The following is a 26,187-nucleotide window of genomic DNA, read 5'->3' on the forward strand; positions in this document are numbered from 1 at the left end:
CCAAGGTCAAAGGTCATTTAGGGTCAATGAACTTTGGACGAATTGGGGATATCTGTTGAATTCCCATCATAACTTTGAAAGTTTATGGATCTGATTCATGAAACTTGGACATAATAGTAATCAAGCATCACTGAACATTTTGTGCAAGTTTCAGGTCACATGATCAAGGTCAAAGGTCATTTAGGGTCAATGAACTTTGGCCAAATTGGGGATATCTGTTGAATTCCCATCATAACTTTGAAAGTTTATGGATCTGATTCATGAAACTTGGACATAATAGTAATCAAGCATCACTGAACATTTTGTGCAAGTTTCAGGTCTCATGATTAAGGTCAAAGGTCATTTAGGGTCAATGAACTTTGGCCGAATCGGGGGTATCTGTTGAATTACCATCATAACTTTGAAAGTTTATTGGTCTAGTTCGTTAAACTTGGACATTAGAGTAACCAAGTATCACTGAACATCCTGTGCGTGTTTCAGGTCACATGTCCAAGGTCAAAGGTCAATGAACTTTAGCCGAATTGGGTGTATCTGTTGAATTACCATCATAACTTTGAAAGATTATGGATCTGATTCATGAAACTTGTACATAAGAGTAATCAAGTATCACTGAACATCCTGTTCCAGTTTCAGGTCACATGATCAAGGTCAAAGGTCATGTAAGGTCAATGAACTTTGGCCATGTTGGGGTTTTTTGTTGAATAACCATCATATCTCTGTAAGTTTATTGGTCTAGTTCATAAAAAGAGGACATAAGAGTAACCATGTATCACTGAACATCTTGTGCGAGTTAGAGTAGTATGCAAAGTCAGCACTGCTGCTATATTGAACCGCGTGATGCAGGTGAGACGGCCAGAGGCATTCCACTTGTTATTATAGTCTTTACAACACACATACGTGAAAGGATATATGTATTAAGACTATCCTATTGCATGTAGGCTAATGGCAGGCAATTTACAGATCTGTATATGGTGCCCCTTCAAATCTTTCAAAATTGCAAATCACTCCCAGTATCATATAAACAGAATTTTTGTCTCACCTGCGAAGCAAAGTGAGACTATAGGCGCCTCTTTTCCGACGGCGGCGGCGTCAACATCAAATCTTAACCTGAGGTTAAGTTTTTGAAATGACGTCATAACTTAGAAAGTATATGGACCTAGTTAATAAAACTTGGCCATAAGGTTAATCAAGTATTACTGAACATCCTATTAGAGTTTCATGTCACACGACCAAGGTCAAAGGTCATTTAGGGTCAATGAACTTAGACCATGTTGGAGGATTCAACATCGAAATCTTAACCTGAGGTTAAGTTTTTGAAATGTCATCATAACTTAGAAAATATATGGACCTAGTTCATGAAACTTGGACATAAGGTTAATCAAGTATCACTGAACATCCTGCATGAGTTTCACGTCACATGACCAAGGTCAAAGGTCATTTAGGGTCAATGAACTTTGGCCGAATTGGGGATATCTGTTGAATTCCCATCATAACTTTGAAAGTTTATTGGTCTAGTTCGTTAAACTTGGACATTAGAGTAATCAAGTATCACTGAACATCCTGTGCGCGTTTCAGGTCACATGACCAAGGTCAAAGGTCAATGAACTATGGCCGAATTGGGTGTATCTGTTGAATTACCATCATAACTTTGAAAGTTTATGGATCTGATTCATGAAACTTGGACATAATAGTAATCAAGCATCACTGAAAATTTTGTGCAAGTTTCAGGTCTCATGATTAAGGTCAAAGGTCATTTAGGGTCAATGAACTTTGGCTGAATCGGGGGTATCTGTTGAATTACCATCATAACTTTGAAAGTTTATTGGTCTAGTTCGTTAAACTTGGACATTAGAGTAATCAAGTATCACTGAACATCCTGTGCGCGTTTCAGGTCACATGACCAAGGTCAAAGGTCAATGAACTATGGCCGAATTGGGTGTATCTGTTGAATTACCATCATAACTTTGAAAGTTTATGGATCTGATTCATGAAACTTGTACATAAGAGTAATCAAGTATCACTGAACATCCTGTTCGAGTTTCAGGTCACGTGATCAAGGTCAAAGGTCATTTAGGGTCAATGAACTTTGGCCGAATCGGGGGTATCTGTTGAATTACCATCATAACTTTGAAAGTTTATTGGTCTAGTTCGTTAAACTTGGACATTAGAGTAATCAAGTATCACTGAACATCCTGTGCGCATTTCAGGTCACATGACCAAGGTCAAAGGTCAATGAACTTTGGCCGAATTGGGTGTATCTGTTGAATAACCATCATATCTCTGTAAGTTTATTGGTCTAGTTCATAAAAAGTGGACATAAGAGTAACCATGTATCACTGAACATCTTGTGCGAGTTAGAGTAGTATTCAAAGTCAGCACTGCTGCTATATTGAACTGCGTGATGCAGGTGAGACGGCCAGAGGCATTCCACTTGTTATACAATATAGATGATGTAGGTTAAGTTTGAAAGTTAGTCACCTGTTGATAAGATTGAAATGAATATGGAATGTTTAAAATTGTATGCTGATAGACTCGCCAAACTCGTAAAACAGATACATCGCTTAAAGAAGATTTTTTTTCTAACTAAAATAGTTTTGACCAAGATTGAAGAGCATTATTATTTAATTGTATTTCATCTTCATAAACTGTTAACAATGTTTTACTTTCAGAGAAATAGCGATTTTACCAGTTTTGACCATCGATTTGAAATTGATCTATGCCAAAGAAATACCTGTCTTGAAACTGCTTTTGGTTATGTGAGACTTATCCTTAACTATGATTCATTGTAATTACTCATACCTCGTTTCATACCATTTTTCATATTCTTCTCATGAATGACTTTTTCTTTTCTTTATAATTATGTTATATATTATTTTATTATTCAAACTCATACCACAAGTACATGTATGAGATACAGTAATTACCTTCTCATTTTACTGTTTTGTAACAGTACTCTTTGGAGGTTTATGCACATTATTGAAAGAAGGAGAACTCCTTTTTTTTTCTTTCCAGAGGAGAGTAAACGAATTAAGGCTGTTTTGAGTCGTGTATGCAATAGATTGATAGAGAGTGAGAAACTTTTAAATGATCTTGATACGGGCAGCGGAGACGGTGATTGTGGCTCAACACTCAGAAGGGGTGCAGAAGGTGCAGTTTGTATTCTTTTTTCAGGAGATGGTATTTGTAGCTTTCTAATATCCAATCATTGAATTTGTAAAGTAAGTGCTCAAAGGGCTGTTTTAGAATGAAAATTTTGTATAAGATATAATATAATGTAATATAATGTAATTATATTATATTATATAATATAATATTATATAATATAATATAATGTAATGTAATCTAATTTACTGTAATGTGATATGAAATAATATAATATATAGATGGCAAACTGAAATTCTAATGGCTGAAAACATCCCATGACTACTACACTTTTGTAATATTAGAATGGTAGATGATACTCATGTGTAATTCACTTTTCTGACTCTTTACCAAAAGTGTAGGCGGGCTTTAAAGCTAAAACTGTTTGTAAAGATAAACCTAACGGCTGACTGGAATATGATTAGATATGCATGCGGTCTCAGTCATCATTATTTTGTTAAAGTTGATTAATGCACGCTGAATTACATATTTAAAATTAAACTCTTTCACATCACTTTCTGATATGACACACAGCAATGAAGACCTGGATTGAAAGTGAGGAGCTGACGTCAGTGAGTCATGTGACTGGTCGCATGTCTATCATAGCAGAGGAGGCAATGGGAGGAAGCTCAGGAGCTGTAAGTTACTTTTATGATATTCTTATTCTGGAGGAAAAATTGATCCCTTGCAGAAATTGCAATGTGTATTTTGATTTAATTTGAAGCTCTAGTGAGCTGTGAATACTCTCTGTTTTTGCACCAACTGCTTTCATGATTCTACTTGTGACTTTTGCATACAGTCAACAAGAATTTCTATAATGCTTTTAATTTTTACATAAATTTCATGATTTCAACATTCTGTCAGGTACCAATTGAATACTTAGGCCCATTTGCATATTTGTTTTTATTATGGTTACTTTATCATTCAATGGTAACTACCATGGTAACAGTCCTCTACACCCATTAATGGATTATATGGTAGTTACCAATGAATTGTAATTGTAATAGTAAATTTCATGCAGTGGGACCGTTGGTAAAGAGTGGCAAATGCCGATTAACATTTTCAAAGGATATTGATATAATCTTGAGGAGTTCCTACACACAAGTGAGTATCAGATGGCATAATGTACAAATAATGCACATAAGCACGTGCATGTAGGGCCAAATAATGAATGATGTACGAGAAGAGCGAATGGATATACCGCACCGATTTGATCTGAATTGTAAATAATTATAGATAATTCCAGATCTCGCACTATCCTGCACTCTGATATCAGAGTGCAGGATAATGCATTTTGGATGCCATAGTGCAATTCGCTGAATATCATGTGATATGATTTAGACCAATAAGATAAAAGAACATTCTTGGGAGTTGTATAATATTTTTTATTACATTTCTTGATCTTGATTGTAGTTCTATGGGTTGTTCATGCTAGCGGCTCAACAAGCATTGGGAGATCAACCAGGATTAGGTGATTGGGTAGAGGCCCTTAGGCAAGGCATGACAAGCATCATGAAGTATGGTAAAGCAGCAGTTGGAGATAGAACCATGGTAGGTCTTTATTTCCTTCAGGGGTCTGTTTCATGAAACAACTTGCCAGAGATTTGCATTGGAAATATTTGCACTCCACCAATAGGATTTGTGGATTCCAGGAGCTTTTCAACACTTGTTAGTGAAAAGAAATGATGAATGGCTTCATGAAACAGTCCCTTGGACAGGCTTTATTTATGAGGGCTAAACTTACTTTTATATGATTCTTTGTGTTATGTAATCAATCAAATGTGTTGTTCTGCCATTGCATAACTTCACTTCAATTACACATACATACACTTGTATCTGTTATGACATTGGAATTAGCATTATTAAAGCCCAGTACTGACACCGAGGTGATGAACCTGAGGTTTTTATTGTTACTTTTTTTTTTTTTTGAAGTCTAGCCCTAACTGTAAACCCATGCAAAAGACACTGCTAAATATGATTTATATTCAGATCAGATTATATACAAAAAGTGCATTTTTTGCCTCTTCTGAATTTTTTCCCAAAGTCAACTAGCATTATGCTTTCCAAAGAGATTTGACTTCTTTAGGCAGATTTTGTTGTAAAACATAACATGATACATGTATATGCTGGATTCTCTCCTAATATATTTGTGGTGTAACTGTTTTGTATGTGATGATTGTTTTTGATCAGCTGGATCCCCTTGATGCAGCATACAAAATACTGAAGGAAGGTCTCACTCAAAAGTCAGATTTGATGCAGACTTTGGGAGATGCAGTCAAAGTGAGTTAATAAAAGTTGAATATTATGAGATAATTGTGAAATGAAATGAGATGCTGGAAGGCAGCAGAATATGCTAGAATCAAATACTTGTTGGAACATGATAGCATGTTAAGCTTGGAACCAGTGGAAAGTAACAGGAATTAAAAAGGAAAAACACTGTTGATTGTTGGCACTCACATTTTATGAACAATAATATATCAAATTTCATTTATTTATGTTAATAGATTCTATAACTTTCCCAATTTCTCAATACTATAATTAAACAGGCTGCTGAGAAAAGTGCTGAAGCTACATCCAAGATGGCCGCCAGAGCCGGAAGAGCAAGATACATCAACCCAGATCTATTGGGACGGCCTGACCCTGGAGCAATGGCTGTTGCTATATGGCTACAAGCAGTGCACAATGCTTTGGCAACCATGTGATCAGTCTTCCTCCATAATGCAGGTAGAACACATCTCCCTGAACTTTATGGTCCTACTTAATTGTAAAATTTACAAAGGGTTGGTACAGGGCCATCTGGTTCCAATATCTGACTAGATATAATGAGGATTCCACCCCAAGATTCAAATAAATTTGACCCCTAAAAAAAGTGGATTTGAATTAAAAGAGAAAATTCAAACAGGCGTAATGCTGTAAATTTCATCAAAATCGGACGAAGAATAAGAATGTCATGACATTTCAATATTACACTTATGAAGAAAGAAAAGTTATTTGTGCAATATAAATGTAAGTACCAGGGTCCAGTTCATAAAACCTACAGTCTAGTAATCACTTCAAAATTATGTACTATGGCCTTTGTTTTTTGATGATAACCAATCTTATTCACATTTTATGGCTATTTGCCCAGGTTGCTTCTATAGAAAATAAATTACTATCAATACCTGTATGTTAAAATGACCTGCCTGAAAAGGTAATTTTAGCTCATCCGGCCCGAAGGGCAAGATGAGCTTATGCCGTGGTGTGGCGTCCGTCGTCCGTCCACAATTTCAAAATGCTACTACTTCGCCATTTCAAGTCTGATTTCAATTCTGTTTGCTTTATATGATAGCACTAGGTGGGGCATTCAAAACTTCTACACAGAATTTTGAAATTCATTAAATATGCTAATTTATGTGCATTTTTCAATATTCACAAAAAAATGCTTCTTCTTTACTTGTTGACCGATTTTGATTTTTTTTTGCTTCCATCTGGTAGAGCTTCATGAGGTTCACCAAACTTCTACACAGAATTTTGAAATTTTGACCAGAACAATTTTTATGCTAATTTATGCATATTTTTTAAAATTCACATAAAATGCTTCTTCTTTATTTCTTGACCGATTTTGAATTTTTTGCTTCCATCTGGTAGAACTTTATGAGGTTCACCAATCTTCTTCACAGAATTTTGAAATTTTGACCAGAACAATTTTTATGCTGATTTATGCAAAATTAATTTATGCATATTTTTAAAAATTCACATAAAATGCTTCTCCTTTATTTGTTGACCGATTTTGAGTTTTTTTCTTCCATCTGGTAGAGCTTCATGAGGTTCACCAATCTTGTACACAGAATTTTGAAATTTTGACTAGAACAATTTTTATGCTAATTTATTCGAAATTAATTTATTCATATTTTTAAAATTTCACATAAAATGCTTTTTCTTCTTAAATTGTTGACCGATTTTTACTTTTTTTCTTCTGCCATCTTGTAGAACTTTATGAGGTTCACCAAACTTCTACACAGATTTTTGAAATTTTCAGTAGAAAATTACTTATGCTAATTTATGCAAAATTTATTCAGAAATCACAGAAAATGACTCTACTTCTTTATTTGTTGACAGATTTTGATATTTTTTCTTCCATCCGGTAGAACTTCATGAGGCCCACCAAACTTCTACACAGAATTTTGAAAATTGTCAGTAGAAAATTATCTATGCTAATTTATGCAAAATGTATTCATAAATCACAGAAATTTCCTCTTCTTTATTTGTTGACAGATTTTGATTTTTTTCTTCCATCTGGTAGAGCTGCATGAGGTTCACCAAACTTGTACACAAAATTTTGAAATTTTGTCTGGAAAATTATTTATTCTAATTATAAATGCAAAATTTATTCATAAATCGCAAAAAAATGTTTTTTCTTCTTCATTTGTTGATTAATTTCAGTTTTGTTTGCTTTATATGATAGCTTGAGGTGATGATACAAAATTTAAACATAGAATTTTGAAACTTATTGAATCTGCTTTCTATTCATATATTTTCAAACTAACAAAATTGCTTACTTATTTGTTGATTGATTTTGGTTATTTTTGTTCCATCTGAGAGCACGAAAGGGTCTTTCTAAGGACCGTCTTTCGTGTCGCCCATCTTTTATGATACGCTATAAGCAGGGTGTTTCTGAAATTTATGATAAAAAATAAGATTCGTTAGCTTGCTTTTAAATCAGATTTTATACAATTTCATGATATATCACATCATTTCATAACCGAATATTTTGCTTATTTTAACGGACGAAAGAAATATGTTTGCAGATGATTTATTTAAAATGCGTTTCACATGGCGCATCATAAAAGATGGGCTACACGAAAGACGGTCCTTGCAAAGACCCTTTCGTGCAATCGGCCCCAGGTTTCTACACAGAGTTAAGAAACTTTGACTAGCTAATAATTAATACTTAATTCATATGAAATTTATTCATAGATCACAAAAAATGCTTCTGTGTCATTTCTTCATCAATTTCAATTCTATATCCTCAATTTATGTCACCAATATAATTCACTACAGTGTCAACTGGGCTGGAATGAAAATTGTGTTAAATTGTGTTGTGAGATGCTGGATGAGCTCCACATCATTGATGTGCTAGTTTGTCTGTTTTCAGTGGTCTAAATGAAACATTAACAAGTTATTATGTTTCATTGTATAGATGTAGTGTCATTGTTGGCAGCATTAATTCATATGTTTATTTATTTTTGTGATTGCAGGTTGCAGCTATCACATCTCAACATGCGTGACGGAACAATCAGAAACTGAACTCTTTTTTTACTGGAGTGCAGAATAAAAATGGAATATCTTCCAAGAAGCAAAGGACGGGAGACTTCACTCAGGAAATATCATCCGTGCAGCTGGGTTACATGTATGGTAGGAAAATCTTGGAGCGCCTACCTGGGAAGGGGGCAAGTAGACAAGATACAAAGAATTACAAACAGTAAACACATTTTATCACATTAACAGAGTCTCTGAAGCACCAATGTTGCAAACTTTCTGGTCACAGGGCTTTTGTTTGTCCCTTTTCCCAATTTACGGTATCTTTGATGTATATTTTTCTATTATCTTTTTGTACATATTCATATCGAAATTTTACTCTTTACAATTTTATGTAATGCAGCCTTTGGTTATTAATTGACTTTTATTATAATAGAGATAGTTTATCAATGTATCATACTTAGCAATATGAATAGTCATGTCTGAAGAAATGGTCCAATGTCTATTGTCCACAAAGTAGATAAATCATGCCAAACAAAATAACTTTTAGTCAACTCAAGCCCATTCATATGGTGAGGTCTCTTCTAAATATGCTAACTGTTTGCAGGGTATCTACTGTCAAATAATCAACAAGGTCATCATCATGCAATATCATTTTGGATGTCTGTTTAATGAAGAAAAATATCATAGTCCGCTGATAAATCAATAATTCATAAATCAAAATAATATTGCTGATTAAAATCACAGGTGTCTCCTGTTCTGTCGTGGCACAAAATCATTCACAAAGGTCAAGATTCAAGTGCCACTTTGCGAGCTGCCCAAGCGAATAGCAGATTACATAATCAAAACTATACTTCTTACAGGATAAGTGGTCCTCTCTGTACAATTAGTTATGTCATCTCAGGGTGATAGTATTCAGGATTTGATGGAGCATTGACTTGTAAATCTAACTGCCTTGAATCTGCGTCTCGTTAGATGTGTGACATGTATTTTTAAGTATGTGTTTTATTAAGGAATCTCAATATGATTCAATCTTCTCGATATATTACGTGATAAATACATATCGTAAAAATTACAAATTTACAAATGATTGGCACAGAAAATCATAAGAAAAAAAGATAGCAAAAGTTCCCAAATGCATGTACATACTCTTCCTTCAACTTCTGTATGCATGCCTTCCTTAATTATTACTTAAGACTTGTACTTAGTGGTGCAAGGGCTGGTTGCAGGGACAATCAACTTCGATCAAATTTTTGATACAGAGCAATCCCCAGACACCAAAATGCTTTCATTCAAAAGAAAAAAGAACATGCATAACTGTAACAGATTCATCTGAATCAAATAATCTGCTCACAGTTAAAAATTTTCATAGTTTAATGATGGCTCCAATGGACATCCTGAAATTGACAACTTTAGCAAAATTTCAATGTCATAGCCAACAACTCTAATTTCAAATGCCTAACATGATTCTTTCCAAAATATTTGCAAAAAAGAAATAACAATGCTATTGCTATACCCACAATTTTGCTTTCTCTAATAAATTAAAAAAGAAAGTGTGAAATTTTTCACACAATATTGACACAACCCAAAACAACAACCTAAGAAACTTCCAAAACAGGTGACAAAAAAGGCTCATGAAACAAATATGACAGACAAAAATATTAATATTGAACATTTTCTTATTATAATTTTTGAAATTCTAACATTTAATTCAATAAGATTTTAATGAAAATAACATTTTTAATTCTTTACATAATCATGGTAAAACACAATAAAAAAGTGATATTATTTATTCAACAAACAAATTTTTCAAAATTGTCAAGTAATCTATGCTATTAATGCAAAATCAATATTTCTTCAAACACATTCTTATGAGTGTTAAAAACCAATATACTTGATGATTTCTACAGAGACCTACTATCATGTAAAAAAAAGATCAAAATACCTGAAAAAAAAAAATAAAAATAAACATCAAGTAATTCACTAACAAGACTATCAATACCAAGATTATCAACATCAATATGACAAAAAGTATACATACCCATCAGTAACATCTCCAATCGCAATAATTGTACAACGTGCATCTGTCAAATCTGGGATCTGAATACATTGAAGAGTTTGGGGGCTCTTCATGAAAGGGGGAGAGTGCAAAATGTAGACTTTCTAAACTAAGTCAAGAAAGTCGCACACACACAAGATTAGAAAATAGGCAAAGTGAAAGCAAGAGTCAGGACAGGAAAAGGAGGAAACTCAGATATACTTACAAATACGTCGACGACACCCGGGACATCGCCGGCGAACATCACAGCAATTATAACAGTCAGTAAAAAGTGTCACTCAGTATCACTCAGGATTGGTTGGTGAACTTGGATGGATGTGAGCGCGTGTTGGAAGTCCCCGAACCCGGAGCAGCAAGTGTAGGTTGAGATCCTCACTGATGCTGCCCAGATCCGAGAATGGCGGATCTTGGCCGATACACCTTACGGGCTGCAGGGGACGCACATAATACGCGCGTGTGCAAAAGTGTGCACACGCACACGTAAGTGAGACCCGTCAGCCCAAAGAGGATGGATACCGAAGAGACAACACAAATTCACAACATTCCTCCCGGTTCCCAAGATTGTGTGGCATCTCCTTGCCTAAGGAAAATCACACAATCTCTGATGCATACACATCAAGGAACCTGGGAGCGAGGCCAATAAGAACTTCAATTCATAACTGAAAGCATCCCTCCAAACTAGAAGATTTAAAAGTTTGATTAAATAACCTCAAAAGGCAAGAACACCTGTCCAGGCAACTGCAGGAAAGTAATCTCCAGATTCCGAAGGAAACATACAAACCAACATACTAAAATTTAGCAAAGATGGAGAGGACAAGGTGTACTCATTTAAATAAGGGATACTCTTGTTACCCTAGTTAAGGAAACACTCTGTGTAAAAGACATTTTGGTTCATTTATGTATAAGGAGTTACCTCTGGTGAGATATATGTTACTGCCACAGTATGGCAAGGTCAAAGTTATATCATTAAAATAATATTGGTTCTTAACCAGTACCCTTTGGGTGTATGTATGAAATGGTTCATTTTTTCACACATGTAATCCTTCCCACAAATTGAAAAAATGTAGAAAAGCAGATTGTTATAACAGAGTCTGCGATATAAAGTGAGGAGTATAGATAAGAGAAGGTCTCTCATAACACTTCTCTGAAAGAATATTGTTATACCTGAGCATCATGTCTATTTTCAACATCTGTATTAGTAGGAGTTACAAGAATAACTCCTCAATACAAAAAGAATGTTACACCAGAAGGAAAGACGTAAAATCTGTACTGATAGGAATCATATAAATGTTCCTCAGTACACAATAACGTCACACCAACAGGAAAGACGTAATAATCAAGATGTGGAACTGATCAAAACATTAAGTATTTCACAGGCTAAGAATCAGCTTTTCCACAGACATAACCTGGATTACGAATTTTTAGAAATTAATATGTACATAAATGATCCACCAGTAAAATTTTTAGAAATTAATATGTACATAAATGATCCACCAGTAAAATTTTTCTTCCCTTTTTTTTCAGTGGTAATTTTTAGAAACCAATATTACTAAGCAGCTCAAAATAATTCATTCACCTGTTAAGTCCTTTACCAACTTGGGTAGTTAGGTGCGAATGTATTGCCTTTCAAACATAAAAAATATCTCCTAAAATATGTTCAGAACAGACTACCTTCTGTAGTTGCATCATAGGTATGAAACGTTTATTCGAACCATACATATTCATAAAATTAAATGATGGAAATCGGTTTGTGTTTATTTTATAACATTAATATAGACGTTTCCTATTTCATACCTATTAGATAAAATTTGGCGAGTAAGTAACTCTCAAAATTCATTAAAAAACAATAAAAACTTATTTTTCAACGAGTGTTCCAACTAGGGGTGAAGTTCTCTGGACTGGAGGCCTACCCATAAAGCCGCAGCCCATTGGCAAATGTTATGGTCATGATCTCTGTAAGGGAGGTCCCACGGTATGTCGCCACCAATTGGCCCACATCACCCAGATAGGCAGGGGTATTATACGCCTGGTCTGGATGGACCTTAAGATGGGGAGAAGCAGTCTCCAACAGGAGCCGATCCCGCGGGATCTCCCGGACCGCAGCACGCTGCTTTGTAGAGAAGTTCTTGCAATAACCCGTTATACCAAAGTAGCAATGGGGGAAGGCTTGGGTCCATTCGCGGACTGCATAGAGGTCTCCAGTGAAACAATGGAGATGAATCCTCTGATGCACCAGGCACTTCTCCCGTAATGCCTTAAGGACAATAGAATAAACATTCTTGCCCAAACGGTCCCGATCCGATCCCCGAATATGCATTATTAATACCTTGCCCAAGGTACCAAGGCTTAGGAGACGATACAGGAGAGCCTCCTGATGTCTCCATACCTCTGGACTCATGGTGTGATCGAGCCCGACCTCACTGAGTCCGATTACCCTGGGAAAGGCAAGGTAATGCATTAGCAGGTCCCATTGTCTCCTAGTATAGAGATGGGCCTGCTTGGGATGGATCCCAACAGCAATCTTCCACATTGCCCCTTCCTGAATATTCAGGAGATCCTGTTCAAGGGCAGGATTAGTGAAAAACTCTGGAAAACAATAGTTTTTCACTCCCCCCTCCACGTTTACACAGTGGACGGGTGCCCTCCCAGGAGCCATAGGGGTAGGATGCTGGACCTGCCTTGCAAAAGCATGAAGACCGTCCGGGTGAAAATGAGAATCGAAACCCCTAAGGGTCAATGTGGATTTGACGGGGTCAGTAGGGCCCAAGTCAGGTCGACCTCCCTCTGGCTGAGGCACAGGTGGAGGGACCGACGTCGGGGTCACAGACTCCTGAGCTGCAGACCTCACAGGAATCTGTGGCGCACGTCTTCCTGGAACCTCTCTCAACTCAACGATATGCTTTCGCTGAGTATCAGAGAGTAGGTCCAACAGAAAAACTAAGGGACGGTAATGAATCAACGCTGCAGGCGTGTTCACTCGAGGCTCGAGAGCAGGGTCTACTCTTGGCCACTTATGGTGGTCAATCATGGCCCTCATCTCGAACAGATCCTCCTGGGAAACCCGAGGAGACTCTGCATGCCATCTTGAGTTCACATGCTCTACGAGCGCGAACTCATCCGCCCTATCCCCTAGCAGGCATTGCGAAATGTAATGCCATGCAGCCCGCCGAAGACGAAGTGCTTCACGGAATCTTGGTCCCGAATGCACCTTGCGCGGCCTGAAATATTCGGGAAGGTGCTGCAACAAATGTTGCTGCATCCTAACGGTCCTATGACCGCATCCGCGCATTGGGCACTTCTGAGAACCCCTCTTCTTCTTTGAGGAAGTTTCCTCGCACTCCTCCGAAGCATCAGGCGTGGCTAGCCTGGGAGAAGGGCTAGGAGCAGCGGGAACTGCTCCTCTGCCCCTTCCGACAGCAGGAGAGACACTGCTGCCGGCCAACAGAGAAAGGTCATGAGACGCAAGTCCACGACCTCTTCCAAGAGAAGGAACAAAGTCCTCTCTGGCCCGAGGGGTCATACCCCTTCCCCTGCCCAATAGGGCCCTATTGCCAGAGGCAACAGGAGGGAGCACTTCTGGCTGGTCCACAACATCCGAACCCCGGTTAGGATTCGGCGGAGTAGCCACAGCCGAAGAGCTGGGGTGTGTTTTCTTACCACCTTTTTTCAGCCACCACCTGTACTTTGAATTTTGTACTCCCTATTTTCTTTGGGAGTACGTCTGCCCAGGCGGGATGGTTCTGAAGGTCTGCTATGTTGGGCAGCCCCAACCTCAGCAGCCTTCCTAGGAAGTTTACTGGGCCCAACAGAAGGCTGAGCCGTTGAAACTTCCTTAGGAACCCCATGCTTGCGCGGTCCCACCTGGACACCAATGGAGACTGTTGGGACCACAGACAGAGTGGCTGTGGTCGGCTGTGTCAAAGTCTCCTGAACAGCCCCCAACATAGTCGGGACTACAACAGACGGAGCTGTTGTAGTTGGCTGGCTCAGGTCTTTCTCTACAGCCCCCAACACCTCATGAGTGAGGGAAGCTACTGCCCTTTCCAAAGGGTCAATATCCTCCCTCTTTATCTCTCCGACCTCCATAGGCGTATCTGGCCAACACCACACCCCCCCTCATTCCCTCCTTCCTCTCCCTTAGACCTGTAGAAGGAGACAAAAAAGAATGAAAGGGAAGGCTACATTAGGAAAACATAAAATATACAACTCAACGACAAAAGAAATATTGCAAGTCTTATTGCTTACAAAAAGGACAAAAATATTTATATCAATAATCATCCCTTCACCGGGGGTAATATTGACACAACGGCCATGAAACCACTCGTCACAGCCGTCGCACTGAATCGTAAATAAACTGTCGTCGGGCTGTTTACAAAAACAATACAATTCCTGGTCTTTCCTCGCCTCGGGCGGAGCACTCTGGTCAGTGCATTTCTTCAGCTTGTCATGATTCACCACAAATACCTTATTGCGGTAAATCACTCTGTAAAGATAAGGCGTAAATCTCTTAAGGATCACAGCAGGTCCTTTCCAAGGAGAGAGCAATTTCTTACTTTTACCTTTGGGGACTGCTAAATCCAAGAGATAGACCTTGTCTCCTACTTCAAACTGACGTACATGCACCTTGATGTCATAATCCCTCTTCATTCGTTCTTGAGTCGAACGCAAAGTATTCCTTGCAGTTTCATGAGCTCGATGCAGTGCCTTGGTTAATTCAGAGGAGTAATCATCCGACAGCTTGAGCTCAGAAATAGGAAGGGGGTATATGAGATCAGACGGAACATTGATCTCCCTACCTAACATTAAACGGTTAGGAGTGAAACCTGTGCTCCGATTAACCGTTGACCTGATCGCACCTGCGATCTGGGCTAAATGCTTGTCCCATTGATTCTGAGAGTTACCAATATAACACCTGACCGCGTCCATGATGGTGCGGTTATAGCGCTCCACTTGTCCATTGGACGACGGTCGATAAGGTGTTGTCTTGGCTTTGTGTATCTGCATAAGTGTACACAAACTGGTGAAGAGTTTGCTCTCAAAATTCCTACCTTGATCCGTAAAGATTTGAAACGGATACCCAAACCTACAGAAAAACTGAGTCACAGCTGCATGAGCTGTAGTTTCGGCGGTTTGAAAAGGCAGAGGAACGCATTCCACCCACTTGGTAAACTGATCCACCATGACTAGGATGTGCTCATTCCCATTAGAGGTCTTAGGAAGTGGACCCATGAAATCCAAATGAACCCTCTCCATAGGAGAACCGGCATGATACTTGATAAGAGGGTGTTTACCATATCGGACAGATTTTTTATTCCGATTACAAGGAGAACATCCTCTTATATAATTTTGGATGTCTTTTGTCATTCCATACCAGAAATATTTACCTCTTATTTTACTTTTAGTACGGTTAATGCCTGCATGACCGGCTGAGGGCACATCATAATTTAATCGGATCACCTCCTCTTTCAAGGAATCAGGAATAACTAATTGAACTTGAGATTCATCTTCTTGATCCCGCTTCCAAAACAAACCATCCTTAACAAAAAATAATTTCTTATTAGTCCATAAAAATTTACTGGCGGGGTCCAGTAACATAAGAACTCCTTCATCTATGGAGTCGTCCGAAGTAATCCACTCAAATAAACGTACTAAATGGTCGTCTGATTTTTGTTTTTCATGCATAAAATCAGCCGATGAAAAATCCTCCTCGGACACATTAACTGAATCGATTGAAACCCCATTAATTGAAATAATAGACGTATCCTGTTTTACGGACACTTCCATATGACTCAAATTATATGAACATACTGAATTATTTACTTGGACCTTTGATACTTGATCTGACTTGGAAACAGCATCAACAGAAGATTTAAACGATAAAGGAACAACATCGTCAACGACCTCAACAAAATGCGACCAATTTTTGTGGGCGCGTTGACAATAAGGACACCCACCACAAGGGAGATCTTCAGGTCGGACACCTAAATGATAATATTTACATAAGTTTGACGCCCCAGGCACCCGCGACAACGCATCTGCATTCTTATGAGCCCTGCCCGGTCGATGCTCAACTACCATATCGTACTGACCTAATTCTTCAAGCCAGCGAGCCAATTGGCCTTGCGGCTCCTTGAAGTTGAGCAACCACAGTAAGCTCCCATGATCTGTTCTTACTGTGAACCGCTTAACGATTGCCAATAACTCTCTTCTAGTGACACAATACCTCCGCTGCTCAGGAGAAAGGGACAAACTTGCATAAGCAATGACCCTCTCCTGACCATCTTGCAACTGAATCAATTCAGCACCGATAGCAGTCGCAGAGGCATCTGTTTCTAAAATAAACGGGTCTGTTGAATTGGGAAGAGTTAAGACAGGGGCTGATATCATCAACTTTTTAATCTCATCGAATGCCTCTTGATGTTCTACATTCCAATGAAATTCGTGCTTGCCGGTAAGGCCATATAATGTGGTCATAACTCAAGCACAATTCTTAAGGAACAATCGATGATAGTTCACCAAGCCTAGGAACCGCTCGACCTCCTTGGTGTTGGTAGGAGTGGGCCATTCCTTAACTGCTTTGATATGTTCCTCTTTAAGAGAGATACCAGAAGAATCAACTTCCCTGCCTAGGAACTCAATCTTCCTCTGGAACAAAGCGCATTTCTTAGGTTTGAGCTTGAGCCCGTGAACTTTTAAAACGCGAGAGAACCTGGCGTAGATTCTCAACATGATCCGGAAAAGAAGTTCCCAAAACTACAACATCATCCAGGAATGCGAGTGCAATGTCCCAATTTAACCCTCTAAGAATCAAATTGATTACACTGGAGAAAGTTGCAGGAGCATTGCACAGACCGAAACCCATACGAACAAATTCAAATAACCCATGTTTGGTAATAAAAGCCGTTTTGTTACGATCCGCTTTCCTAAGTTTAATCTGCCAGTATGCAGAATTGGCGTCTAATTTAGAAAACCAGGAGTTGCCTCCTAGAGTATCTAAACACTCCTCAATACATGGGAGGGGATATACGTCCTTTTTGGTGACATTGTTTAACTTTCGATAATCAATGCACCAACGGACTCCACCATCTTTCTTTCGAACCAGTACTGGAGGAGATGCCCATTCTGATACTGAGGGTTGGATTACCCCTGCAGTCAGCATCTTGTTGAGATGCTCCTTTTCTTCAAGAACAAAATTTATAGGCGTCCTTCGCATTTTTTGTTGAATGGGTTGAGCATCCCCAGTGTCTATTTGATGCTCAATTTCAGTGAAATTCCCTAGATCAAAGTCTGTTTTTGCAAAAACTTTCCCATATTCTATAAGTAATTCCCTAAGAATGTGTTTTTCATGGTCTTTAAGATGTAGGGAAGACAGTTCATACAAATCTTGAAGATGAGACAGAATTTCCTGACCAGAATATTCGGTTGGTTTGATGTTTTCATTACCAATAACTTTACATATTTTTGGGTCAATATACGGCGCTTCTTGAGCTTCACCTACGATTCGATCTTTTGCCCAATGAATATTCTGATCCGTAGGATTTATGACCTGAAATTCTATGTCGTCATAAGTATTCTGCAAAGTCCGAGGACTTAAACTATGGGAATCAACATGAGGTTCAACCAAAAATTGCGAAAGACGTTCCTTAATCCTACATGACACCTTTGATACTGACCTGGGAGGAATAGTAACTGAATCCTTAACATAAACAGGGACTTTTGAATGCTGCATTTCTCCAAAGATCATGGGGAAATCCTTACCATGAAAGGATATATTGAAATTAGGCAAATCTATTTTAGCTTGATGCTTATTCAACAGATCTAAACCTAACAACATTTCATCCTCAATGGGGGCAACATAGATATTATCCTCAAAAGTAAAATTACCCATTGTCATAGTTACAGGACCCACTATCATCCCAGTCATTTTCATGTTACGACCAGCTGTATTAAGCGTAACAGGTCTCAACACAGGTGGCTTAGGATCTAAGGACCTATAAACCTCGTCAGACAAGATAGTAACCTCTGCAGCCGTATCAATCACAGCGATGAGCTTACAGTCAACAACCTTAAGACCAACCGTGAAAGTTGATGTACTGCGAAGTCGACAGACAATCATATCCTCTGACTGACCTCTCTCCGCTTGAACATCTACCTTCGTTAAATCCCGAACAGAAGGGGGAGGCCAAGGCGGGAGAAGCCAAGGACACTCGAGTTGCTCGACTATCCCTGGAAGTGCTTCGGATCCTTGTCCGGAGAACGAACCCTCAATTTCAAACGCTGAAGGGCTCAACTTCTTCGAACTGGATGTTGACATTCCAGGAGTAGGAGATTTCTCTCCTCTCAAGCTGCCTTCCAAAGGATCCGCCATGTGAGTATGTTCAGATGACTCTGAACATGGTGAATCTCCTAAACTACTATCAGGAGAATCACCCCTACACTGGCTCTCCTGCATGGGGTTCAGGGCTGAGCCTCGTCCGCTGACCCCAATTCGTTTCCCTCCACTGGAGAGGCAAACGACACAGACCTCTCTGGGCAATCTTTCATAAAGTGCCCAAATTGGTTACACTTGAATCACACTCCGCTAGGAGTCCTCCTGGGAGACCTAGTTGGAGACATCGCGTTTCGATCAACCAAACGTCCTGGTGAAGGAGAACGCGCACGTCTAGTAAGCCCTTGAACGGAATTAGCTAGCCCCTGGACTGTAGACTGTAAGGACTTCATTTGTGTCTCCAGTGAAGATTGAAGGTTGTCAACCTTCTTCTCAATACTAGACACTCTGTCCTCCAGTTTGTCCAAGCGGGACGGCTGCGAATTAGAGGTGCGCCCAGAACCACCCATACGGCTGACTCTAGGATCCTCCTCACCACTGTCAGAAGATATCTGACGGACATCCTTTCGCGATCGCCCATAAATTGCTTTATGGGTATGTTGAAACCATTGCACCCGATCAATGGCTTCGTCCAATGTATGTGGACGCGAGTTCAGCGCGAATTGACCTGCTTCGTGATCCAACAAACCTTGACAAAACTTCTGAACGATTTGCTTATCCACATGTCTTTTGGACAATTCCGGGAATGCGCGCGTCGCAAAAGCTTGAACGCGATTAGCCCATTCCATCTCATTCTCAGTAGCTGCCTGCTTCGCGAAATTGAATTGCAGCTGTGCAACTTCCGGAAGTTCTCTTGGAGCAAACCTTCGCTCCAACTTATTCACCATATCACTGAAGCTAAGGTATTTACCGCGGCTGATTAGATCAAAATATTCACTCGCGCTACCTTCTAAACACCAGCAAAGTTGGTTGCTCTGATCTTCACTCCAACCACTCTCGTTGGCATGAAGATCGAACTTCTTAATAAATGCATGCCAACTTCCCTTTCCATCGTAGATCACTGCTTTGGGCAGCAAGAATACTCGCGCTCCAGCATTCCCATTGTACGGCCTGTGGGAATAGTGACCTCGATTCAAGGGTGGGGGTGTTTGATGCATAGACGGAGAAATTCGAGATGGAGGTGGAGAACTGGGCGCGCCCCTGCAACTTCCCCCTCCCACCATTGTTGCAAACATCGCATCCATCTTTGCATTCAATTCGTCCATGCGCAATGCCAACAACTCATCCTTATCAGACATTCTTACATTCGCATTGGGATACAGTTCGGTGTTTTGCGCGAGAAAAGTCTTATTCTCTTGGCGCGCTTCCTCAATTGGATTCATGTTTCTTTCTGCCATACTATTGTCTAATGGCAATTGATCAAGAGGAGGAGTAACGGAAAAATCAATTAATGGTTCTATAACTGCAAAGTTTCTGATATATGGAATACTTTGCAATAGCTCAGGAGTTAAAATACCGTGTTCACTCCTCAAATTAATGATACGCAAAGCAAGTGCCTCCCCAATACCTGGGAGCGTTAGTAAATCGTTGACTTCACAATTTTGAATTTGGACCTTGTCCATAAATAGAACCCAAAGTTAAATGACAAAAAACCAAATAATTCAAACCCTAAATGTTGAATTGAAAGGATCCTAAAATATTTTAAAGGATCCTAGAATAAATATTATGAGAAAGCAAAGTCTGGAAATGACTAATATAAATATCTTCAGAGCTACAGGACTTCTTTAAAGTAAGGAATCTCAGCCCTGACTAGGAAGCTCGTTGTACAACGTTAGGTCCCTAGCTAAGTAATTATAAATAGTCAATGGATCCTGTGACCAAGCCACCCAAAATTTATTCTCAATCCAAACAAGGCAATCAAAAGAGAAATTAAAAGTATGGAATTATTCTTCACCAAAGAAACAATTGGAAAGAAAGTTTATCACTGATAAGGCCTCTCTTCAATAACCTCACAACCACAAGATTTGATTTCTTCCCTGTATTTATTCTTTTATTTATTCTTCAACCACTCCTGGTTGTTTTATTTTTTTTTTCCTCTTTTTTTTGTAGGGAAAGAAACCACAACACGCAACAACAAAAAAACTCACTGCACTCAATACCTCATCAGTGTAACCATTGCCTATGAACACGAGAAACAAGCAAACTGCGCTTTGAATCTCCGATTATCTTTTTTTTTTTCCAAACAATTCCTTCGGATTGATCTGTTCTATCCTTTTGCCAATCCACAAAAAAAAGCCAAGAAATTCTATCTAAAAATAATATCTTATGTTATTTTTCTGTCTGTTATTATTCTCTGACAAATAATGTCCAATTCCCAACGTGTACTCAAAGATTGCTAAAATCCACGATGGAAAAATAAGCTGACAATAATGTCTTATCAAACGAAAAATAACCAGCAGCTTATTTCGCTAGATGGCCGAAACGCAGCGAAAAATATAATCCGATCAAAATAACAAATGCCGATATTCACTTAAATAAGTCAGCAAAATTATGTTTTGAAATACGTAACATAACATATGCTGCCAAGAACACTGAAAAGAGTATTCTTGCTGCCCAAAGCAGTGACCTACGATGGAAAGGGAAGTTGGCATTCATTTCTCTAAAAAATATTGTCATAAGTACTGGTACATAATCAATATACCAATATTGGCTAAACACACAATATTCATGTAATTGCTTTCTAAGATTCACAATCACATTTTTAATCATCATACAATGCGTCCCAGAAAAAACGAAACCGAGATTTAGCGATGATTTATAATCTAATCATAGATAAAATAGACAAATGACCTACCAATGTAAAGCGTAGAATCTCCTCTTTCATCTGGTATTACTTAGATTATTCCTCATTCACGCATGACTGAGCAAAAACAATTCAAAGAAAGAATGCCAAAAACTCATTTGGTGGGGGGTATCTCAATTTCAAAAACAAAATCACATGACTAAAAGATCAATATCTGCTCTTTTCTTTGATACCTTAGTTATGATCTCTCGAAACAATGCTTGCATTTCCATAATTTCAGTAAATAAACATTTTTTCACCGGTTTCCCATATACGCTTTCACACAATAACAAAAGACTTCATGCGTGGCTGATCGTCAACAAAACGGAGTGTCAAGTGAGTTTGAACGCTAGCTTGTAAAACCTCTTCATTTTATAAAATTATTGAAATTCAAGCCTTATTTCAAATAACCAGAACTTTGTCATTTCTTGACCATTTTCTGTAATTGAGTACAAATTAAAGAGCAGATATTCAACTTTTTGAAAATGTGGTTTTCTTTTTAAAACCCAGATACGGCCCACCAAGTGAATATTTGGTATCCCCTTTTTAAATTGTTTTTGCTCATTCAAGCGTGAATGAGAAATAATCTAAGTATTTTCAGATAAAAGAGGAGATTGTAAGTTTTACAATGGTAGGTCATTTGTCTATTGTATTTGTGATTAAGTTATGATAAATTATCGATAAATCTCAGTTTCATTTTTTGTGAGACACACTGTATATATACAATAACTACAAAATTTCTAAACATTATGACTTCATAATAGATAAAATATAAAAACAAAATAATTAAAATACCTCAAAAGTTGTTGATGAAGTAGACGCAAGCCTTCGATCCTCTTTGATAAGGGCATGGATCTTCACATTCGTGGCAGGAACCAACTTCTGCTCAGCAGCTTCACCCCAGAGAACTACTTCTATTGATGCACCTCCGCCACTCATCCAAAGACTACGTCTTTTATACGTATCAGTCACAGTACACTCACCAACCTTTAAAACAAAACAAAAATATTATACTATAAACAATTCACCACTTAATATTTAACAACTCAAACAATCAACAGAGAAGACTGGTGATAAAATAACACACACATAAAAAATCATTCAAAACCATACTGTCATAAAAAACAGTTTATAACAAAGCCAAATAAAATCAATTCCTACTTTCTCATCCAAATTTTTTGACAATGAGTAAAAGAGGGTTCCATGTTTATTTGATATTTTTCTGACACCACAAATGCTATTACATCAACTTCAACACATTTTTCACAAATTTAACAACACTTACATATATTCACTACAGACACTCATAACAAGGTGTAATTGCTTTATGGCCATGCGATTTGAGTTGGGCCCATTTCAGTTACAAGTAACATTTTCCTCCAAAATCCCACCATTTTATACAATTGTATTTTTTTCTTATATTTGATATCCTATACCCATAAAAGTATATATATTCTGAAAGGAAATTGTCTGAGGAATTCAAAAATGCAATCAGAAAAGGCATAGGGTAATGTCATAAAAAGTTAAAGGTCAAGATATGTGGAAAACTGTGAAAAAAATATACTTCCCAATAAATCTGTAAATCAGATTAACTGTACACCCTATAGGGAAATAACGTGCATAAATTTTAACTCTTTAGAGTTAGACCTTTACAGTTATATATAACTTGTTATGGATAACTCTACCAAAATAATTGGGCACGATCATCTTTTAAGACCAAATTTCACGTCACATTTTTTTGGGTAAATATGTATCAATGCTTGATTTACCCCTAATATATTAATTAGTCTTGCCTTTAGTTGCATAAATATGCTTGCAAACACTAACCAGTATATTATAATATATTAACTGTGGTTATTATGAATAAAAATTGATTTCATTTCACTCAAATCATGGGATTTGTCACCTCTTGGCTCAAAAACCGGTGGCCACAGGTTGACAACTGAGAATCAGGTTTAACATATAAATATAGGAAAAATGTGAATGCACAATGAAAAGTTCTCATTACTGCTTTAGCTTATTTAAACTTAGTGTGAACAAAAAAACTAACATACTAAATCCATATACCTGGCAAAAATACTTAATGTTATTTTATAGTGTTATATTTTAAATATATCCTCTTACTAGACATTCGGCAGGAAATGGTCTTTTGGTACGGTTCTGGGTTGAATGTCAATGCACAAAACAAATTCTATGGTTACAATTGCCTCTGTTTAGTGTAATCTTTGAACCAGTTTCATTCTCAAGTACTTTTTTGATAATTTGGAAAAATATTCTATGAACACTTTTGTGCCAGCTAAATATATCTACTGATTTATAGAAGCAGTGTGATGTAACATTAAGAAAAAAAGTAAATAGCATCAGATATTAAAGGGCTTTATTGCTACAAACAAGTTTTCATTAATTTAAAATTTCATAAAAGGTTTATTTGGTATCTGTTATGTCACCAGAATAATCTGAAGATTCCGACACATCAAAGTTATCACTATCAGTCTACGATGTCAAAATTGAAACCATGAAGTCATAAAACTCATAATTAACAATAAATTGATTTATCTCTGAAGTCTTTAATTAGTTTGTCCTTTTCTTTTTCAAATTTTTGCAGCTTCTAAATTTTATTAAATGTGTAACCCACAACTATATTTTATCTCTCCTCATTTCCTATACGTCAGACAGCCACAATTTCAATCATGTTAAATTCATGATTTACATCAATTAATTATACTAATTAGCTTAATTAGGTATCCTTTAAACTTGTGACCCACTTATGATTGAAGAATAAGCCAGTGAGCCTCAAAACTATTACATATTTAGGTACTGTGATGTTACACATTAAGTTTCTTAATGAAATGAAAATTTATGCTCCCCTCGTCTACCACCATGCAAAAATGGCCAATTGATGTTACATAATTGCTAATTACTAGTAAATTAAGTAATCTCAAGTATTTCTTTTCTTTCAAGTAATTGGTATAAAGATTCCCTTTAATATGATACCAAATATACCCATGTAGCCAATGTATTTCAAGTTTTATACCATAAATTATTTCTATGTTTGTCGTGCAAATGTAACAATACCACCTATTACATTTGTAGCAGGCCCAACTTAAAACGCATGGCCTTATATTAATGGTTTGTGGTATCTCATTGTCTACATCTACATGTCCTCATATTTTTATTTACATGTATATCATTCCATAACAAAAATATCAAATAACAACAAAAAATTGAGATAGCCCCCCAAAAAAGATTAAAAAAGAAGACAAAAACAAAAAATATCTTTATTTGACCTCACTATCAAACCAAATAAATTTAAATAAACTTACACCAATTACAGACAAAATTGTAAATCACACAGATAAACACAACCACCTTTTGAGATGCCCCTAATAAAAAAAATACCACAAAATGCTATTTTGCTATAAAAACTATTCCTACTCTCTTTACCATCTATCATAAAGCTACATAATACATCTCCCACTTAACAAATAATAATATAAAAAATAAACAACAAACTTCTTATATCATATTACGAAAAATCATACATACATTATTACTTGATAAAATAACAAGTTTAACAAAAACTGAAACCCCCATTCTAAATCAATCTCACCATCATCATAGACCAACCAGGCTTTGATCCAGTTTGATCTTGATCCAAACCATTCTTTCAGTCTCAGAGAAATGCCACTTCCTCTACTTGAGCAAGTGTATATTTTGCGGATGCTTACAGCTTTCTCAAAACAGCCAACAATATCGAGTTCTTTACTTATGAAAGTAGGGAAATAGCACACTGATAACAATGAAAAAGAAAAGATAGCAGACAGGAGAGATTTTGAATAATCATTAAAATTATATGTACAATTTTGCAGCATTCACAATTCTTTACAAATTTACATTTGAAACGTTGAATTGCTATTTTAATTGATGCGTTAAGTCTCCTATAAAAGTGAACCCAATTGTAAAGATACAGAAAATATTGCTGTCCTTAATGTTTTAGAAACAGCATTGATTTCAGCAATATCAGTAGCCAATTGTATATACACTAAAGGTATGGGAAGGCCTATTTTAATTACCCCCACTTCCACAATGATGCCAGGATATGACCTGGCGACCTCTAACCCCCCCCCCCCCCCCTCCGACCCACTTCAGTGCATTTAAAGTATGTTTTGATTGGTTTATGATGAAAATCCTAACGACAATTGGAATCATATAATTTATTCTAAACATATATGCCCATGATGCAGCTGACATTTATTTCCTTCCATTTCACAGTTTTGTCAGCATTAGGTCATACAAAATCACTTTGTCATAAAATACCGATCATGTTTATAGGAGAAGGTGTAAAGTTCCTAAAAGCAAAAGCTTGAGGCATAATATGCTTATGCCTGTGAAAAGATCAGTAGTATTAACTATTTTGATGAATGAAAACCATTTTCTATCTTGAAAAGTGTGTTTCGGGGGATGATCGCACAGGCCATCCCCCTTTCTGAAAAGTGGAGGGGGGAGGGGAGTATGAATATCTTTGTTGTAGACAAAAAGATTGCAAAATGAAATTGGAATGGTATTAGTTGAAAATTT

At 37.4% G+C, this 26,187-nt stretch overlaps 2 protein-coding genes across 2 annotated transcripts in view; one reads left to right on the forward strand and one right to left on the reverse strand.

The window, feature by feature from the left end:
* LOC121418649 (triokinase/FMN cyclase-like) overlaps positions 1-9,864 on the forward strand; it is a 24,120-nt gene extending 14,256 nt beyond the window's left edge. The window contains exons 10-15 of the mRNA XM_041612627.1: positions 3,013-3,147; positions 3,676-3,779; positions 4,555-4,692; positions 5,332-5,421; positions 5,688-5,865; positions 8,379-9,864. Of these exons, the coding sequence (XP_041468561.1) occupies positions 3,013-3,147; positions 3,676-3,779; positions 4,555-4,692; positions 5,332-5,421; positions 5,688-5,843 (623 nt within the window). The 3' untranslated portion in view covers positions 5,844-5,865; positions 8,379-9,864. The remainder of the gene's footprint in view (positions 1-3,012; positions 3,148-3,675; positions 3,780-4,554; positions 4,693-5,331; positions 5,422-5,687; positions 5,866-8,378) is intronic.
* On the reverse strand, positions 9,374-13,968 carry LOC121418650. Its single transcript, XM_041612628.1, has one exon. The coding sequence runs from the start codon at positions 13,956-13,958 to the stop codon at positions 12,345-12,347; it is 1,614 nt and encodes a 537-aa protein (XP_041468562.1). The 5' UTR covers positions 13,959-13,968; the 3' UTR covers positions 9,374-12,344.
* Between the last annotated feature and the right edge of the window lie 12,219 nt (positions 13,969-26,187).

The sequence above is a fragment of the Lytechinus variegatus genome, chromosome 7 (genome assembly GCF_018143015.1).
Source record: "Lytechinus variegatus isolate NC3 chromosome 7, Lvar_3.0, whole genome shotgun sequence".
NCBI lineage: Eukaryota > Metazoa > Echinodermata > Echinoidea > Temnopleuroida > Toxopneustidae > Lytechinus > Lytechinus variegatus.

Coding starts and splice junctions, on each gene's coding strand:
- LOC121418650 (XM_041612628.1), bottom strand. CDS start 13,958: ATGACCCCTCGGGCCAGAGAGGACTTTGTTCCTTCTCTTGGAAGAGGT.